Source organism: Dermacentor albipictus, chromosome 8 (genome assembly GCF_038994185.2).
Source record: "Dermacentor albipictus isolate Rhodes 1998 colony chromosome 8, USDA_Dalb.pri_finalv2, whole genome shotgun sequence".
NCBI lineage: Eukaryota > Metazoa > Arthropoda > Arachnida > Ixodida > Ixodidae > Dermacentor > Dermacentor albipictus.
This window is the reverse complement of record NC_091828.1, coordinates 88,094,331-88,108,779: the sequence shown is the minus strand read 5'-3', so window position 1 is coordinate 88,108,779 and position 14,449 is coordinate 88,094,331. Positions and strand designations below refer to the sequence as shown.

General features: G+C 49.3%; 1 protein-coding gene across 1 annotated transcript in view; it reads left to right on the top strand.

The window, feature by feature from the left end:
• Positions 1–14,449, top strand: part of LOC135911352 (uncharacterized) — a 213,043-nt gene that overhangs the window by 196,249 nt on the left and 2,345 nt on the right. The window contains exon 3 of the mRNA XM_070523690.1: positions 14,209–14,430. Coding sequence (XP_070379791.1) covers positions 14,209–14,340 — 132 coding nt within the window. The 3' untranslated portion in view covers positions 14,341–14,430. The remainder of the gene's footprint in view (positions 1–14,208; positions 14,431–14,449) is intronic.

The following is a 14,449-nucleotide window of genomic DNA, read 5'->3' as shown; positions in this document are numbered from 1 at the left end:
GCAAACATCTCGGCGAAACGTTTTATGAAAATCTCGTAGCACCGCACCTGGTCCACGAAAAGCGAGAAGGTTTCAAAATGGGGAAAGTTTTCAGTGCTCATATCAAATAGAAGTTAGTGCACTTGTACTTCTGCAGACGTGTGGCCGCAGAGAGCGCGGCGTAATTTTGATAAAGTGTTTTACATATGGGCGAGGACGCAACGTGGTTGAAGTCGAACGCGTTGAGTTGCCGTACGGATATTGCGAGGAACTTCAAATCGGACGCACGTTTATCGTTGGCCATCTTCCTTAGCGTTCGGCAGCAGAAAGCAAACAAAGGTCTTCAACAGGCCACTTCTTACACCACGTGGAGTGACGGGTGCCCAATGTCGAGGCGGTAGCGGTACAGCATGCCGAGAGGGGACGCAGAGAGGCGCCCTGGCGTCGTAACGACGAGTTAAGTTTAATTGTGTGTGGGAATACAGGAAGGAACGCCGGTGTCGCCACCAGATAGCCAGACAAACATAGGTGGCGAGCTCTACACCAGGGAGAAAATTGGCGAGACGAAGAAGAAAGAAGCCCGCCGCTCCACGCGCCGTTCCACGGGGCTCGAGTACGCTGCTCGACTGGCCAGATCAGATTTCGCTTGGAGCGATCAAGGAGGCCGTCCTCCCACTGCCGGTACTGCTCCCCCTGAAGCCCAACCTTCGACGACATTCCGGCTGACGACGACGGTGAGGAGACTGCGGGAGCGAGCACCGACGGAAGACCGAGGCCGAAGGAGTGCGCCGAGCTGCTGCCGCCATGATGCGGGAGGAGGGCACAGCCAAGAACGAGGCGGCCAGGCGCAAGACGACCCGGGCGAAGCGGAAGCCGCCTGCTGCCGACGATGGGAGCAGTCCATCTCAAGAGGCGCCCGTCGTTAAGAGGCCGCGCGGGAACGCGACCAAGAATTCGTCTACACCAACGATGAGATCCAGGTCAGTGAAGCCGGCAGCACAGAAAGCCATCACCACCAGGGCTTCGACGACTTCGGCGAAGCGGAAGCCGGCTGCTGCTGACGATGGGCGCAGTCCATCTCAAAAGGTGCCCGTCGTGAAGCGGCCGCGCGGGAACGCGACCAAGAATTCGCCTATACCAACGATGAGGTCCAGGCCAGTGAAGCCGGCAGCGAAGAAAGCCATCACCACCAGGGCTTCGACGACCTCGGCGAAGCGGAAGCCGGCTGCTGCTGACGATGGGCGCAGTCCATCTCAAAAGGTGCCCGTCGTGAAGCGGCCGCGCGGGAACGCGACCCAGAATTCGCCTACACCAACGATGAGGTCCAGGTCAGTGAAGCCGGCCGCGCAGCAAGCCATCACCACCAGGGCTTCTGCTAAGACAAGAAAGGCCTCCGTTGAACCGGTACCAGACGCCGACGAGAATGTCCCGTCCACCAGCAAGGGACGCCCACAAAAGGCTCCCAGAGTGAGCCGCAAGACTCGAGCACGGAGCTCGTCCCAGAGCCGTGCCTCCTCGGGAACTGCCAAGGGTACCGAGCGTCGCCACTGCTCCCGTAGTCACCACTCCGGCAGCAGCAGCCACCATGCCACGAGGGGGAAGGAGCCGCGGCAGATACCGACACTCGTCCCACAGCGGCTGAGGTGGCCGCATGCACAAAGGCAGTCGCCGAGGGAGTCTACCACCGACTCGGACAGCACCTGCGGCTGGAAGAGGGGACGCAAGAGCCGACACCACCGCTCCGTGAGCAGTTCGTTTGCAGCGAACACGACCTTCGAGGGCGGCCGAAGCAGGCGCCCCCACGACGCCCGTGGTGGCCGTTCGTCGTCGACCAGTGGAGATGGGCAGGAAATATCGAAGACGGCGACAAACATTTCTTGCTGCAGAAATGACTGCCTTACTGTTCCCAATTTTATATTTAACGAAACTGTAAATAAATAAATGATTGATTGATTGATCGATTGATTGATTGATTGATTGATTGATTGATTGATTGATTAATCTAAGATGTTGTGGTCCACAACCACGATCTTTAGGGCAGGAAATGTGCCCAGAAATTTCCTCCAGCACTTCTCTCCTCACGAAAACGTTTTTAAAAATGGAACTGGAGACTGAACATACGGAGGTTGAATGATTGCACATTTTATATTGTCTGCTTGATGAAGATCGGGAAATTAGTAGGCACAGTGCTTGGACAAATGAAGAAATTATGGTTCGCCCGTCTTAGCAACAATTCAAAATACATTTTGCTCAAATGATCTTTACTTTCGTTCAACTACTGCGTGCACAATAGTTTTCCAGGTATTCGTATGGTGTTTAGAACGCAGCTCTTGGGCGCACTTTCCTGGCTTGCTCGTGCGTTCGCCGTCATTTTCTTCTCCAGCTTGCTCCGATGCCGATCATCACGCCAGCGTTCTCAAGCTGCCCCTCCTCCTGCGATGGCGCGAACGGCAAAGCCTACTGCCAGTCGCTGGAGTGATGTTGGTCCCAAATTCCTTGCCTCGATATATCGAAAAATGAAAAGGCGTATACAACTGCGCCTAAATTTCGCGTGAGGGGGTATCGTAATCGTCGCACCTTTTTTATTTTTATTCAGTAATCGGTCAAACCTAAGGACATAGACGAAATTAGCATTGTGAAACATGCGCAGGAAGCGGCAGGAAATCGAGAAAGGCTTCACGCAGCTTCTGATTGGCGTCTCGGCCAACCGAGAAGCTGACCGTTGGCAACGCTGTCAATATGGACAGTGGATGTAAAAACAGTGAAGAGCTGACCATGGCCTCAGAGGTAGATGTAAGCGCGTAAAGTACGCGGGTCAATTTTATGCAATATTTGGGCCCGTATTCATAAAGAAATCTTGCGCCAAAATTGCTCCCAAGAAAAAAAATATCAGCCAAACCTGATGCTGTGCGTATCATTATGGAAGCAGGCCTATATATATCGAAGAGCACTTACAAAAAAAAAATGGTGAATTTCCGAAATGTTTTCAAGCCAATGTAAAAAAAAATCATACCTTCCTCTATCGTGCCCTGATATTCGTCTGTGGAATTCCCTCAGTTAATCAGGGGCTAATGGCATAGTTAGGTGGTATACCGGTTAGAGCGATTTGATTAACGCAATGATGAAGGCGCACTCAATGAAGCCGGTACAATATGCATGTATCAGTCTGGCTTCCCGTAAGGTATAATATCTGCGCTTCCTTTTTCGAAGAGGCCACAGCAAAATACAGTGGAAATAATGCCGCAAGCGGTAGATCCAGTTAACTACCCGCCAACCTGAAGGCCGCATAGTCAGAATTTACAAATACATGCTTGGTGCGCTGAATGCCCCATGCACCAGTTGCTGAACTCAAAACATCTTGCGTGGAGTTCATGACATGGAGCGCCTCGTTAAGTATTTTCTCTATTATACTTAGCCATCTTTCCGATAACTTATCTGAACGGCGACAGATGGCGACGCCAGTGTTTTCGTGGTGTTACGTGATCCTCCTTTCCTTTCATTGCTGGCACGGGATTGGTTGAAATTGGAAAGCCATTCGCGGCTCCCACTTTATTCAGGGTTTGGCCGGGGCTCCAGTGTTCGTCCCAACATCAGGTCTCGGGGGGTTTTAATGAGATCAGCATTCCTTACATGCTTCGCCTCGTTTCCAGAATGTTGTCCAACAATCTATGTCTGTGACGATTTTCTCACCAACATGAGTCACCGGGTAGACCGTGCTCTAAAGGGGAGAGCACCGGGCTGGTGTGCTGGGGGAAGCTAGTTGGAATCCAACCATTGGCCCAACTCGGGTTCTGGGAAAGTACTACTACGCATGTACCGCTATATATTTTTTATATGTTTTATTTATTTATTTATTTATTTATTTATTTATTTATTTATTTATTTATTTATTTATTTATTGACATATACTGAAGCACAATATAGGGCTATAGCAGGAATGGGAAAATTATCCATTACTGTACAGTACACATTAAAAACACACATAAGCACAACACGATGAATGATCAAAAGGAAGGGCTTTACATGTTAGCGAAGTGCTTACCGGTGGCAGCTATGAAATCATTTAGTGATAGTGGACGAATGTTACAAAGTAGCGAATTCCAAAGCCCTATGGCACGTGGAAAAAAAAACTCTAATTAAATGTGTTAGTTAGCGCATAAATAGGTGTTATGTTCAAGGCGATGGAGCTACGGGTACAACTTGCGTTAGTAAATGTGATATAGTTACAATCAGAAAGACCAAAGGTGGAGTTATTTGTTTTATATAAATGTTTTAAGCCTTCACTGTGATAACGTGAAAGTAATGGCTCAATTTTCAACAATGTTGAGCCTGTGTTGGTGAGAAACTGCGGCTGTAATTTTGGCAAATGAAACGGATAGATTTTTATTGAACGTTATTATGCGAGCTTATTTCGTATTGTTCGATGCGGAATGAAACGACGGATGCATATTCTAAACCAGGTCGAATTATCGTTTTGTATAACAGCAGTAAATACGGGTATATCTCAAACCGTATCACTCTTTCCCGGTTTAAGAGTGTGACTATAGACGGAGCTTACCGTGTGTCGCTTTAATGGAAAGGGGGCCCTCATAGGGTGGAACGCGAACGCCTGCGCAGTCACCCACGCTCACACACGTGCACGTTATATATATATATATATATATATATATATATATATATATATATATATATATATATATATATATATATATATATATATATATATATATATATATATATATATATATATATATATATTATTTGAATATACCGCAGGCCCTTCACCGCCCGTGCTGGAGTCGTACAGACATGCAATGACTAAAAAATGGCTGTGGCTTAGCTAAGGTTAAGCCCAGCATGCGAAGCACACTAGCCTTTATTTTAACGCGACAGCGTTAAGGAGCCCGTGTCGCAGAAAAGCCGGTGTCGTCGGCGTCAGCTCAGGCATGCGGCGCTTCCTCAGGCGCACATTTCGTTGTCGCGCCGAACGCTGCATTGCTCGACGCTCACCGCGTCCGATGCGGGGCGCGTAGTCTCTGCGCCGTAGCAAAGCCACCTAGAAACAGTCTCTGTAGCACACCGCAACCTTCGCTTCTCATTCGAACGAGCAGCTCTGTCTCCAGTAGGCATCTCACCTCGTGAGTGTCTAGCAGAGGCAAGCGCAGCTGCTTATATACCGCTGCGACGCCGCAAGCGACGGCGCGAGTTGGAGCCCCGTTTCTCCTCTGTCGTGACGTCACGGTGTCACGTGGTCAGCCTTGAAGGCGACGCCGCGAGCGACATCGTGAGTTGGAGCCCAGTTTCTCCTCTGTCCTGACGTCACGGTGTCACGTGGTATTGAAGGCGACACCGCCGCGCCTGAGGAGCTGGGTTGAGCTCTAGTAATATGCTTCGCATAAAAAAAATCATGATGACAAGTCAATGGCTTAGACCCCTCAGGACCTCAATAAAGTTCTTGACTGACTGACTGACAAGTCAATGCACTGAATGCGCTTCATAAAGGAGTCGATGGTATTGCAACACACGATATCGTTAGTTAACTTGTTCCACTGGGAAATGGCTCATGGAAAAAGGGAATGCTTGTGAACATTAACACGACTTGGGGGAAGACAGATTGTTTTGGAATGATTTAGTCTGGTTGAGTGTTTTGGAAGATCTTCCAGGTAATGGGAACGTGCTCTCTGGAAATGACCATGGTACAATTGGTAGAAGAATTTTAGTCACGAAATTACTCTTCCCTGCGAGAGGGATTTTATGTTTGCCCTTGCCAGCAGACCTGAGATTCTGGACTGCCTTTTATAGTCCGAATATACAAAACTAATTGATAATTTTTGTATGCCTTGTATTTTATTTATAAGGCATTTTTGATGAGGGCTCCGGATTAGATCAGCGTAGTCTAAGCATGATCTTATTAGTGTTGCGTAAGCATTTAGTTTGAGGTGTGGTGGTGCTGCGCGCAGTCTCCTCTTTAAAAAGGACAGTTTGCCTATGGCTTTTTGACACAAGGTCGAAATATGAAGGTTAGGCGTAATATATATATATATATATATATATATATATGTATATATATAGGTGGGTGCTGCAGGCTGACAATACCTTCTTCCCCGGTTTCTTGCTGAATGCCCGATCAGTGGATTATTAGCGATAAAATGCGATTATTACTTACTTATCTTTCCGATAACTCATCATATATATATATATATATATATATATATATATATATATATATATATATATATATATATATATATATATATATATGATGGGTGGGTGCAGCAGTCCGACAATAGCCGCTTCCCTGTTGCTGAATGCCCGATCAATGGATTAATGGCGATAAAATCATTGCGATAAAATCTCAGGTCATCCTCGAATCTTTCGCGTCCGAGACGCTCTTCAACACGAGGAGACTGGCAGTTGCCACCCTTGACGAGCCACCACAATTGGCCGAAATAAGCATCGACGCCTGCGCCCCGTTCCCTAGCGCACTTGCGAAACCGAGAAGATTCGTAAAGTTCGTTTTGTTTGGTATACAAACATCTCGGCGAAACGTTTGACGAAAATCTCCAGGCACCGCACCTGGTCCACGGAAAGCGAGAAGGTTTCAAAACGGGGACGACTTTCAGTGCTTATACCATATAGAAGTTAGTGCACTTGTACTTCTGCAAGGTGTGGCCAACCGCAGAGGGCGCGGCGTAATCCTGATAAAGTGTTCTCCACACTGGCCAGAACGCAACGTGGTTGAAGTCGAACGCGTCGAGTTGCCGTACGGAGATTGCGAGCCACTTCAAATCGGACGCAAGTTTCTCGTTGGCCATCTCGCTTAGCGCTCGATAGACGAGAGCAAACAAAGGTCTTCAACCGGCCACTTCTGACTGGACGTAGAGTGTTTTGTTCCCAATGTCGAGGCGGTAGCGGTGCCGCATGCCGAGAGGGGACGCAGGGAGGCGCTCTGGCGTCGTAACGACAAGTGAAGTTTAATCGTGTGCGAGAATAAAGGAAGCAACGCCGGTGTGGTCAAGAGATACCCAGACAAACACATCTGGCGACCTCTACACCAGCGAGAAAATTGGCGAGACGAAGGAGAAAGAAGCCCGCCACTCCACGCGCTAATCCACGGGGCTCGCGAACGCTGCTCGACTGGCCAGAACAGATTTCGCTTGGAGCGCTGAAGGAGGCCGTCCTCCCACTGCCAGCACTGCTCCCCCTGAAGCCCAACCTTCGAGTGCATTCCGGCTGACGACGACGGTGACGAGACTGCGGGAGCGAGCACCGACGGAAGACCGAGGCCGAAGGAGTGCGCCCAGCTGCTGCCGCCATGACGCGGGAGGAGGGCACAGCCAACAATGAGGCGGCCAGCCGCAAGACGACCTGGGCGAAGCGAAAGCCGGCCGCTGCCGACGATGGGAGCAGTCCGTCTCAAGAGGCGCCCGCCGTCAAGCGGCCGCGCGGGAACGCGACCAAGAATTCGCCTACACCAACAATGAGGTCCAGGTCAGTGAAGCCGGCCTTGCAGAAAGCCATCACCACCAGGGCTTCTGGTAAGACAAGAAAGGCCCCGATGAACCGGTGCCAGATGCCGATGAGAACGTCCCATCCACCAGCAAGGGACGCCGACAAAAGGCCCCCCGACTGAGCCGCAAGACTCCAGAGCCATGGCTGCTCGGCCTCTGCCAAGGGTACCAGGCGTCGCCACTGCTCCCGTAGTCACCACTCCGGCAGCAGCAGCCACCATGCCGCGGGGGGAAGGAGCCGTGGCAGATCCCGACACTCGTCCCGCAGCGGCCGAGGTGGCCGCATGCACAAAGGCAGTCGCCGAGCGACGTCCACCGCCGACTCGGAGAGCACCCGCGGGAGAAAGAGCGGACGCAAGAGCCGACGCCATCGCTCCTTCAGCTGCTCGTCTGCAGAGAACGCGAGCGTCAAGGGAGGCACAATAAGGCACCGCCATGTCCGTGGTGGTCGTTCGTCGTTGACCAGTGTAGATAGGCAGGAAATATCGAAGACGGCGACAAACATTTGTTGCTACAGAAATGATTTCATTACTGTTGCCAATTTTAAATTTAACGAAACTGTAAATAAATGATTGATTGATTGATTGATTGATTGATTGATTGATTGATTGATTGATTGATTGATTGATTGATTGATTGATTGATTGATTGATTGATTGATTGATTGATTGATTGATTGATTGATTGATTGATGAAGTTGTGATCCACAACCACGATTTTTAGGTGCCGAGAAATCTCCTCCGGCACTCCTCTCCTCACGAAAACGTTTTTAAAGTGGAACTGCAGACTCAACATACGGAGGTTGAATGATTGCACACTTTCGTTTGTCAGCCTGATGAAGGTCGGGAAATTAGTAGACACAGTGCTTGCACAGATGACGAAATTACGATTTGCTCGTCTGGCCAACAATCCAAAATAAACTTTGCTCAAAGGATCTCGTTCAATTACTGCCTATACAAACGTTTCCATGTATTCGTATGGTTTTTAAAACGCAGCTCTTGGGCGCCTTTTCCTGGATTGCTCGTGCGTTCGTCGTCGTTTTCTACTGCAGCTTGCTCCGATGCCGATCATCATGCCAGCGTTCTCAAGCTGCCCCTCCTCCGTCGATAGCGCTAACGGCAAAGCCTAGTGCCAGTCGCTGGAGTGATATTGGTCCCCAATTCCTTGCCTCGATATATCGAAAGATGAAAACGCGCATACAACTGCGCTTAAATTTCGCACTAGGGAGTATCGTAATCGCGCGACTTTATTGTTATTCTCTAATCGGTCAAACCTAAGAACATAGACAAAATTATTATTCTGTAACACGCAGAGGAAGCTGGATGAAATCAAGGAAGGCTTCAAGCATCTTCTGACAGCTAAAGGGTAATATTACCTCGGTTGAAAAGTGTGGCCAGCAACTCAAGCAAATTCAGGAAATGTACACGCAAGAAGTGCATAGAACCGAACAAACACCGGAGGTAGACAAGCGGCTCCTCAGGCTCTGGGAGGCTAGACGTGGGCTCACCAAGAGATGGAAAAGAGAAAAGCTAAATAAGAAGCTAAAGAAGAAGATAGCGGACATCACTAAGCAGACGGAGGAGTACGCGACGCAGCTGGCCAGACAGGGGTGGCAACAGTTTAGTAACTCGCTGAACGGGACCCTAAGTACGGCCAAAACGTGGCGCATCCTCAAGGCCCTAATGGACCCTAGCAAGAACAAGTCCGAAAGCGGCAAATCGATCCAAAGACTGGCCCACCAGTACGGAGGTTCCGAAGAGCAGCTCCTGAAAGAAGTCCGAGATAAATGCTACGGGAAAGACCAAATCGAAGGTTACAAAGGAGATTATCTCGCTGAGGAAAACCCGAAAATGGACCGACCCATCCCAAGAGAGGAGGTCACCGAGGCCGTGAGAGCGGCCACCAAGAATACAGCGGCGGGAGCGGACAAGATTCGAAACTCGCTCATAAAAAACCTAATCCACGAGGCATTCGATCAGCTGACGTCGTACCTCAACACGCTCTGACAAGAGGGGAAGGTACCGGCGGAATGAAAACACGCCATTGTGGTCATGATACCCAAGCCGGGCAAGAAACTACAGATCGAGAACCTCAGGCCGATCTCGCTTACGTCGTGCCTGGGAAAACTGTATGAGAGAATAGTCACCAGAAGGATCCAGCAGCACCTGGAGAACGGGAGGTGGTACCCTGACAGCATGTATGGCTTCAGGGCCAACCTATCGACGCAGGACATCCTCCTGCAACTCAAAGAGGAGGTACTCGACACAATGCCCAAGGCGGGTGAAAACGTTGCGATGGCGCTCGACATCAAAGGCGCCTTTGACAACGTCAGCCACGCGGCCATAATGGAGGGCCTCAACAACACCAACTGCGGAAGGAAAGTACACGACTACGTCAAGGACTTCCTAACCGACAGAACGGCAACGGTAGGACTGGGGGAGTTGAGGAGCGACACCTTCTCCACACCATATAAAGGCACACCCCAAGGCTCCGTGATATCGCCCGTCCTATTTAATGTGGCCATGATCGGCCTGGCAAAACGACTCGGCGAGATTCAGGGCATCCAACACGCGATGTACGCGGACGACGTCACGGTTTGGGTCACGCAAGGTTCACTGGGAGAAAAACAAGAGAAGCTACAAGAGGCTGCGCGCTGTGTCGAAAAGTACACCAGAGAAAGGGGACTGGTATGCTTCACAGAAAAATCTGAATTACTGAGAGTAGGTAGACACCCCACCCAAGCACGCTTGAAGTAACGCTTGATGGTCAAAACATCCCGGAAAAGAATATGATCAAAATCCTGGGCATGTGGCTACAGGGCAGCAGAAAATGCAGCCACACCATCAGCCAGCTGAGCAAAGTGATGGAGCAGGTGGGCCGGATGATCAACAGGGTCTCCCAAAAAAGATACGGCATAAAAGAGGAAGACACACTCAAACTCGTCGGCAGCCTGGTCGTCAGCCGAGTCATCTACTCGCTACCGTACCACGCGATGACCAAAGGAGAGAGGGAACAGGCGGACACGATAATCAGGAAAGCATACAAGACGCCTCTCCATCTGCCAAAAAACACTTCAAACGAAAAACTGCTCCAACTGGGCATCAGCAACACTTTCAGCGAACTGGCGGAAGCCCTGCATGAAACGCAAAAAGCCAGACTCAAAAGCACCCCTGCAGGGAGAGCGCTCCTGACTAGGCTGGGACGGGACACGAGTGGACACGTAGATAGATACGCAGACGTGCCCGACTGCTTAAGAAAAACAATAAGCTTTAGGCCAGTACCTAAGAACATGGACCCCAACCTCCACGAGAGCAGAAGGCAGGCGCGAGCCGAATACGTGGAAAAGACACTCGCGCTACTAGAGAACACGGTGTACACAGATGCTGCCACGTACCCGCGAGAAGGGAAGCGCACGGCCACGGCGGTGGTGGTGGATGGCGACGGGAATCTGATCACATGTGTGACGGCAAAGGCAGCCTACACAGCGGAGGCCGAAGAAATTGCCGTGGCGCTGGCGGCAGTAGAAGGATATAGGACAGGCAGGCCTCTAAACATCTTAACAGACTCGAAGGAAGCGTGCAGAAATTACACGAGGGGCAGGATTAGCAAAGCCGCCCTCAGAATTCTAGGCGGAGCCAACTTCGCCGAGAGGAACGTTACGCACAAGTTAATTTGGATTCCAGCCCACGCAGGCATAGAGGGCACCGAAAGGGCAGAGAGCCTAGCTCGAGAGACCACGTTCCGAGCAGAGCAGTCGCGCGCCCCGTAGTATCACCCACACGCTTGTGAGGGAGGATACACAGAAATCCTAAACTTATACAGAGGGACGAGAGCCAAATATCCCCCACCGCACAAAGTCCTAACGCAGGAGGAAGCAACGAGTTGGCGCAGATTGGAGACAAACTCCTTCCCAAATTTATACATCCTAAACAAAATGTACCCAACACAATACAGAGACACCTGCCCATGGTGCGGGGCCAGACCCACACTATACCATGTCACATGGGAATGTAAACACAATAACTCATTCCACCAACACAATAACCCGAGTGCGGAGCAATGGGAGAGTCGGCTTACCAGCTGCGAGCTCACGGCCGAAAGGGCCTTAGTGCAGCACGCTAGTGAGGTAGCTAGACTCAGTGGAGCCCTGGAATAGGGGCCCACCCTTGCTGGAAGAGGCTCCAAGTCGCCTGCGCCCAAGACGACCGAGACCACGAGAGGCTAAGTCCGTGAAGGTATCAAAATAAAGTTTCTCTCTCTCTCTCTCTCTGATCGGCGTCCCGGCCGGCCGAACGGATTCGGCTGGCAACGCTGTCAAGAGGAATAGCGCATGTAACACGAATGGAGAGCTGGCCATGGTCTCAGACGTAGATGTAGATGTAAGCGCATAAAGTACCTAGGTCAATTCCGTGCAAAATTTGGGTATATATTCATAAAGAAATCTTACGCGAAAGTTGTTCCCAAGAAAAAAATGTCAGCCAAACCTGATGCTGTACGTATCATTATGGAAGCAGGCCTGTAAATATCGAAGAGCACTTACAAAAAAAAATTATGGTCAATTTTCGAGATGTTTTCAAGCCTTTGTAAAAATATCATACTTTCCTCTATCGTGCCCTGATATTCGTGTGCGGAATTCCCTCAGTTAATCAGGGGTTAATGGCATAGGTAACTGGTATACCGGGTATAGCGATTTGAATAACGCATTGATGAAGGCGCTCTCAATGAAGCCGGAACAATATGCATGTATCAGTCTGCCTTCCCGTAAGGTACAATATCTGCGCTTCCTTTTTCGAACAGGCTACAGCAAAATACAGTGAAAATAATGTCGCAAGCGGTAGGGCCAGTTAACTACGCGCCAACGTGAACTTACAAGTACAAGCTATAGTCAGAACTTACAAATACAAGCTTGGTGCGCTGAATGCCCCATGCACCAGTCTGAACTCAAAACATCTTGCCTGGAGTTCATGACATAGGGCGCCCCGTTAAATATTTTCTTTATTATACTTACCCATCTTTCCGATAACTTATCTGAACGGCGACAGGCGGCGGCGCCAGTGTTTTCATGGCGTTACGCGATCTTCCTTTCCTTTCATTGCTGGCACGGGATTGGGTGAAATTGGAAAGCCATTCGCGGCTCACACTTTATTCGGGGTTTGTGCGGGGCTCCAGTGTTCGTCCCATCATCAGGTCTCGGGGTTTTTAATGAGATCAGGATTCTTAATATGCTTCGCGTTGTTTCCAGAATGTTGTCCAGAATCTCTGTCTGTGACGGTTTTCCCGCTATGAGTCAGTGGGCAGACCGTGCTCAAAAGGGGAGAGCACCGGGCTGGTGTGCTGGGGGAACCCAGTTCGAATCTAACCATTGGCCCAACTCGGGTTCTGGGAAAGAACCACAAGGCAAGTGCCACTATTTATTATTTATTATTTATTAATTAATTTATTTATTTATATACTTATTCATAAGTCCGTTCGAAAGCTACCATTAGCTCAACTTGGTTCACAGAGTGTGGGTGAATGGATATGTACCACTCTTTAACAAACCTTTTTCACGCCAACATAGGTCACTGGGAATGTACCACTAGGCATGTAGCACTATTTATTTATTTTTTGATATATTTATTAATTTACTCATTTATACTGCACCCCAATATAAGGCTATAGTGGGAGTGGGAATATTATCCATTACTATACATTACACATTATAAACACACATAAGCACAAAAAGATGAATGATCGAAAAGAAGGGCTTTACATGTTAGCGAAGTGCTTACCAGTGGCTACTATGAAATCATTTAGTGATAGTGCACGAATGTTATAAAGTAGCAAATTCCAAAGCCCTATTGTACGTGGAAAAAAAACTCTAATTGAATGTGTTAGTGACGGCGCAAATAGGTGTCATGTTGAAGGCGATGGAGCTACGGGTACTACTTGCGTTAGTAAATGTGACATAGTTACAATCAGAAAGACCCAAGTTGGAGTTGTTAGTTGCATATAAAAGTTTTAAGCCTCGAATGTGATAACGTGAAAGTAATGGCTCAATTTTCAACGATGTTGAGCCTGTGTTGGTGAGAAACTGCGGCTGTAATTTTGGCAAAGGAAACGGATAGATTTTTGTTGAGCGTTACTGTGCGAGCTTATTTCGCATTGTTTGCCGCGGAATGAAACGACGGATGCATATTGTAGAACAGGTCAAAATATCGTTTTGTATAACAGCAGTATATACGGGTATTATAGGGTTCATTTCGAGATTAAGAGTGAATGTGATTATAGACAAAGGTTAAAGTTTACCTTCACTGAAGAGGGGGTCCTCATGTGGTGGCAGGCGAACGCCTGCGCTGTCTTAGGGTTGGCGTCTGACAGGAATTCCCCATAGTTCTCTTCAGGACATTGTTTTCCCGCGCAGGAACCAGTTAGATAGGAAGGAGCTAGGTTTCTCGCCTTCTTTTAATTTACCTGCAGGACACGGATTTGGCCTCCACATGGTGACCTTAGGAGTGACTATGTGTAGTTGTGAGGTCCGTGTCTGATTTATATGATTTATATATTTTAAGTGTCGCTATGGTGGAGAAATTGCCGGCAGCTACTGCAAGATTAATCCCACCAGCAGCCTACAACCACTCAACTCAACTCAACTCAGTCAGTCAGCCAATCAATCAATGAGCCATTCAGCCAATCAATCAATCATCAGTGATCCAATCAATCGATCTCCTCTCTGCAGGTGGAGCTGCTGGTCGAGGCCAACAACGGCGTGCACAGCGCTCTGATCCCGCTTCACGTGGGCGACGGCCGGGGCACCCTGCAAAACACGCGGGCGCCCAAGTTCTCGGACATGGTCAGCACGGGAACCTAGACCACGGTGTCGAGCCGCAAGGGACTCGGCGCCGTCTCTAAGAAGGTGCACCTGTGCAAGCAGAACACCGACCCCGGGGACTTCAACAAGGCACGTGTGCAAACTGTGC